Source organism: Dicentrarchus labrax, unplaced genomic scaffold (assembly GCF_905237075.1).
Source record: "Dicentrarchus labrax unplaced genomic scaffold, dlabrax2021, whole genome shotgun sequence".
NCBI lineage: Eukaryota > Metazoa > Chordata > Actinopteri > Moronidae > Dicentrarchus > Dicentrarchus labrax.
In genome coordinates, this window is record NW_026136713.1 from 12,163,859 (window position 1) to 12,169,068 (window position 5,210).

The window sequence follows — 5,210 nt, forward strand, 5'->3', positions numbered from 1 at the left end:
TTGGATGAGTTGTATGACCTGGGCTGAGATGAGAACATTAACTAAGTTGGCTGGTGTTCACAAACACAGAAATGTATTATTGTCAAAGTACTCCTAGCTAGTAATGTACAATGTAGAGGACTTTAGTCGCTACAGTATTTTATTCAGGCAACTTTACTGCAGTTTGCATGGCAGCTAAGTGTGTATGTGAGGACAGCGATGAAAGAAAGAAATAGAAAAAGTTGTATTTTAATTATGTGGCTGGATGTTTAAGTCAGTCTCTAAAAGCCATTTGACTTTAGGTTATTTGGTCTGTCGTATATGATTGTAGCTGTATGTGGCTCCTAACTCACTGTGAGGGCTGCTGGGTTGTTACTGCATCTGGTCAATCAAATAGATGGATAAACCTGACCTGTTTATATTAAACTGTACTGTATGCACAATTTCGAAAAATATAACCTGAACCACTCCATACATTGCGGTGACAACCTGCAATGCACCTCTCATTAATTACCACAGAAATTAACCAATACTTCTCTGTCAGACCCCCCCAAAAAAAGATGTATAAACCTATTGTGCTTTATGTATTTGATTTCATTATTTTATGGTGTGTTATGTCCAGTCCATGTTTAAGTATTTCCTTGTACAGGAAAACAAAAATAAATGTCTATGTATGCATATAAAGGGCTTGATGGCAGCTCTTTATGCGTTTATCCATCAGTAATGTTCATACAAACGTGTGAAAAATGAATTTTCCCAATGCTGTCTGTTCATTTTCTCGACTCCGAACTGGGCTACTGTTGCATTTGACTACACTTTTGTCAGACCGTGAACAACAACGCAAGTAGAGTACACTTCTAAGGGTAATTTTTTTTTAAAAACACTACTTCAAAAGTAGCCATTCGTTATATTTTCGCAGTGCCGATCTGCATAGCTGAATTTACCGAGCAGTGAACACATATCTTTCATTAAGAGCAGAAAGGGTACAGAGTTCCTTCCTGTGGGTTAAGGGCGTGTCCATCTTCAGCGCAAAAGAAAGCGACTCGTACGTGATTGGTCGGCATCGTGAATGGCAGCAGCGATCAGCCAATCAGATCGCGTCTCCGCAGAAGTGTCGTTTTTTTCTGCCGGTTCTAGAAAACCAACCACGAGTTGTCGTCGTGTGGGAGAATCCATCTTGAAGAGAGCTCTCCGGTTGTGTGACCAGTAAGCAGGTTTTTCGTACTTCATTAGTCTTGGTTTTTTCATTGTATTGTCACGTAAGTACTCTTGTTGTAATAGTCGTTTTCGTCGTTTTCCTGGTAGACGTAAACGAAATATCTTTAATTAATCGAAAACACAGGCCTACAGTGTCGTCTAGCACGGCCTCTGCATTACGTAACTGCGAATTTGAGTTGCACCGTCCGGTCCTGGGTTATCAGTGTGGTACAGACTGTTACTGCTGCTAATCTTCGGCTCCAACACAAATGTACTTTTGATGTTGCGTGGTTACCGCGAAACGTTACTGTTGCCATTTGCTGCTGCCTGGCAACAAATACGGCCTTCCATGAATGTATGGAACGCGACCGTGCCGGCCAAAATGGTGGGAAATGCATGCATTTGGCTCCATGTAAATGGCGAAGCATGTACGGCATGACGGATTATATAACCTCCGTGATTTTTTTTTAACTTGATTTTTTTCCCCAGCCTAACCCCATTACCTTCCTTTATAGGCATATTAGTGCAAAATGTCCGAGGCAGAGCAGCAGTATATGGAAACATCGGAAAACGGCCACGAAGTCGACGATGATTATAATGGAGCCGACCACACCGAGGGGATCGACGAGAGCGCCGCGAATGACTGCGGAGAGGGCGAAGGGCCCGACGCCGACGGGAATTCGCAAAACGGCGGCACGGAGGGCGGCCAGATCGACGCCAGCAAAGGCGAGGAGGATGCCGGGTGAGTTTTAAACGCCACAATGTGAATCTGTGTGAAACCGACAGTGGTAATAAGCGCCCGTGGTTTGCCATGTTTCTTTGTTCAACCGGCCTTTGTTGGCGCCATATGCAGAGCGGAGGGGGGATGGGCGCTTGTGAAGGGATCAAATCTAACATGTATTGGGCCTATGAGAGAGACTATGGAAAACGAGGAGCCCGCTGTGGTCGCACCGTAGCGATTTTTTAAAAGTATATATTGAATTAATGTTGTAAAGTAGCCCGAAGCATAGCAACTGTAGCCTGCCCCCGTACGCCATTGGGTCAACAGATGTTCTGGAACAGTGTGTACATTTACACCCCCTTCATGCCCAGTGCTACCCCCACCCCACAGCCATATATAAAGTTGGAGTAGTGGTACTGTATGTGATTTTTAAACGTGTCCCTTCTTTTTTTCTGTGCTTTAGGAAAATGTTTGTTGGTGGTCTCAGCTGGGACACGAGCAAGAAGGATCTCAAGGACTACTTCTCTAAATTTGGTGAGGTGACGGACTGCACCATCAAGATGGACCAGCAGACAGGACGATCAAGAGGCTTCGGCTTTATTCTCTTCAAAGATGCAGCCAGCGTAGACAAGGTGAGTGGGGATGCAATTATGCGGGACGATAAGGATATCTAAATATGTTTACAGTATAAATATATGGTTAATATTTTATGTTTTCCCATATTTTTTTTAGGTTCTTGAACAGAAGGAGCACAAACTCGATGGCCGAGTAATCGACCCTAAGAAGGCCATGGCTATGAAGAAGGATCCAGTTAAGAAAATCTTTGTGGGAGGCCTGAACCCTGACACTTCAAAGGAAGTCATCCAGGAGTACTTTGGGACCTTTGGAGAGGTATGATTGTGGTTTTTTCCCCCGTTTATTCAGGAATTGAATGCTTATGATATTATTTTTTTCTAAACGTTTTTTTATCCTCTCGCATAGATCGAGACCATTGAGCTTCCACAAGATCCAAAGACGGAAAAGAGGAGGGGATTTGTATTTATCACATATAAAGACGAGGCTCCTGTCAAGAAGGTTATGGAGAAGAAATACCACAACGTCGGTGGAAGCAAGGTAACAATATATCTCTCATTCTGCATACATTTGTTTGGTGTTATGTACTAAGTTTCATATACATTTTTTTGAAAGTCGTGCCCTACTGTAATGTGATATGCTCTTGTGTGGTGTTCCAGTGTGAAATTAAAATAGCCCAGCCCAAAGAGGTCTACCAGCAGCAGCAGTATGGCGCCCGTGGATATGGAGGACGCGGCAGGGGCCGTGGAGGTAAGCACCTTTTGTGGTCTTTACATGAATACCAGCAATAGTTTAATTTTAAACTATACTTAAATCTGTGCGGAGTAACCGCTTGGGTCCTGTGTGGTGGAGAGTTGTGACAAAGGCCTCACCTGTTGTTTCTAGGCCAGGGCCAGAACTGGAATCAAGGTTACAACAACTACTGGAACCAGGGATACAACCCGAACTATGGCTACGGACAGCAAGGCTACGGATATGGCGGCTATGGCAACTATGACTACTCTGCTGGTTATTACGGCTATGGGGGTGGCTACGATTACAGTAAGCGATAAGTGCCCCCAGGGAAAGAAAAGAATGAGAACTTTATTTTCTTGGTCCTCCTTGTTGTACAGAAGAACTCAGTCCCTTTTTCTCTTGTCCTCCAGACCAGGGCAATACAAGCTATGGGAAAACTCCAAGACGTGGAGGCCACCAGAGTAGCTACAAGCCATACTGATCACACGTAGTGCAGGTATGCATTTTTGCATCATCCGTGGTAGTATGAGAACATAGCTGTAACCATTGGTGCCTTTTTGACCCCAAAGATGTCCATCTACTCTAAATCCATTCAAACATTGTGGTGGGGTTAGGGTAGGCCGTGTTGTGGGGTCTGTGATCATTAAAGATGGATTCATTCCACCTGTCAGCCATCTTAAGATGCATCTCTACAAACACTACTTGATCAATAAGGGTTGAGTTGGTGGTGGTTGAGAACAGGAATAAGGACCGTTTCACCTTTCACTAGGGTGCTAGGTGTGTAATAGCTAGCGGTCGTGCCCCCCTCCCCCCCCCAAAGTGTGTCTGTCCATTCACTGACCTGTCAAACTCATTCATGCACCTGTCTGTCTTTGTGTAACTGCATGCCATATTTGGTTTATTCTCAGTAACGTTAAGCACCGTGTTTTTCTCTTAAGGTCTAAAGTAAATAAGAAAAAGAGATCCATGGTCTGACCACAGCGAACATGGGCTCTGGCTTTTCCTTTGGAGTTGGCAGAAATTTGGACTCATGCTCCATTTGTACAGATCAAGTGAGGAACTGGGGAAGCAAATGTCACTTTTCCACTTTTTATTTTATATTGTTTTGTGTCCATTTACATTTCCAGTAATGGAAGTGTTATTTTTACTGTACTTTTTGGTACCTTTTTGAATCTAATGTATTGTATGGTTGTATTTTTACATGTCTACTGGATTTACAGATGAGCAGGAGCAAGAGCTTTTAAAGCTCACAAATAAAACAATTTTGCTTTTTTTTCCTTTTGGTGTTTCTAGATCTTTAGTTATTTTCTCCCGTGCTGAGTGTTGGATGCGAAGTTGCATGGCTTCAGATGTGGGGTGAGGCTAAATAAGGGATTTAAACTAATCAAAGGGTTCATTGTAAGCGTGTCAATTGAATGTTTGCAGATGGTCTAGTAGACGAAGACAACCAGCATTTTTTTTTTCTTTCTTTTGGCTTTTAAGGAGATTCTTCCCCCATCATGTTTGCAATTTTAAGTGGCTTTACTAGTGTTATTCAACTGAACGCAAGCCTGTTAATGTACGAGGGTACTCCCTCTTTCACTGGAAACTCATTCCTCTAGTGTCTTGGGCAAATTGGTAGAAATAAACTTTTGGTTTATATTACACATGGATCTTTTTGTTATTATTTGTAAAGTTAATGTTAAATGTTTTGTACTGTTAAATGGCTTGCTTGTTTTGTCATGAGTAATGTTAACATCTCTACGGATGCCTCTTGGGAAGCTGTGGGAGAGTGCTCCACTGTCTGCAGGATAACTTGCTGAGTGTTAATACCCACCCCACTAGATGTGAAACTGCGATACTTGAGCATTTTTGTGAATGTATCCAGGAGTTAAAAGATAGTGGTCTGGTAAGTGCTTATCTCAACCGTACTGTGTATTGAGAACATGTTGCTGATCAGTGTTGTAAGTTGGGACTAATTATTTTATATATTGCTATTGTGGGTAAAAGAATTCAAGAGTCAGGA

General features: G+C 42.7%; 1 protein-coding gene across 3 annotated transcripts; it reads left to right on the top strand.

Annotated features, from left to right (window-relative positions):
* Window positions 1-1,079: 1,079 nt before the first annotated feature.
* On the top strand, window positions 1,080-4,849 carry hnrnpaba (heterogeneous nuclear ribonucleoprotein A/Ba). Of its 3 annotated transcripts, none has more exons than XM_051420996.1 (9): window positions 1,080-1,185; window positions 1,692-1,918; window positions 2,361-2,529; window positions 2,630-2,788; window positions 2,879-3,010; window positions 3,130-3,220; window positions 3,356-3,511; window positions 3,616-3,701; window positions 4,144-4,849. In XM_051420996.1, the coding sequence occupies exons 2-8, from the start codon at window positions 1,707-1,709 to the stop codon at window positions 3,684-3,686; spliced, it is 990 nt and encodes a 329-aa protein (XP_051276956.1). In that variant the 5' UTR covers window positions 1,080-1,185; window positions 1,692-1,706; the 3' UTR covers window positions 3,687-3,701; window positions 4,144-4,849. The 3 variants fall into 3 exon arrangements, with proteins under 3 accessions (XP_051276956.1, XP_051276958.1, XP_051276957.1); XM_051420997.1 differs by having other exon boundaries at window positions 1,108-1,238; XM_051420998.1 differs by lacking the exon at window positions 3,616-3,701.
* Window positions 4,850-5,210: the final 361 nt, after the last annotated feature.

What these genes read in the sequence shown, in the direction of transcription:
- hnrnpaba (XM_051420996.1), top strand. Translation starts at nt 1,707, where the DNA reads ATGTCCGAGGCAGAGCAGCAGTATATGGAAACATCGGAAAACGGCCAC. An exon ending in AAAGGCGAGGAGGATGCCGG is followed by an intron (nt 1,919 to 2,360) that starts GTGAGTTTTAAA and finishes TCTGTGCTTTAG; the next exon opens with GAAAATGTTTGTTGGTGGTC. An exon ending in TGGGGGTGGCTACGATTACA is followed by an intron (nt 3,512 to 3,615) that starts GTAAGCGATAAG and finishes CTTGTCCTCCAG; the next exon opens with ACCAGGGCAATACAAGCTAT.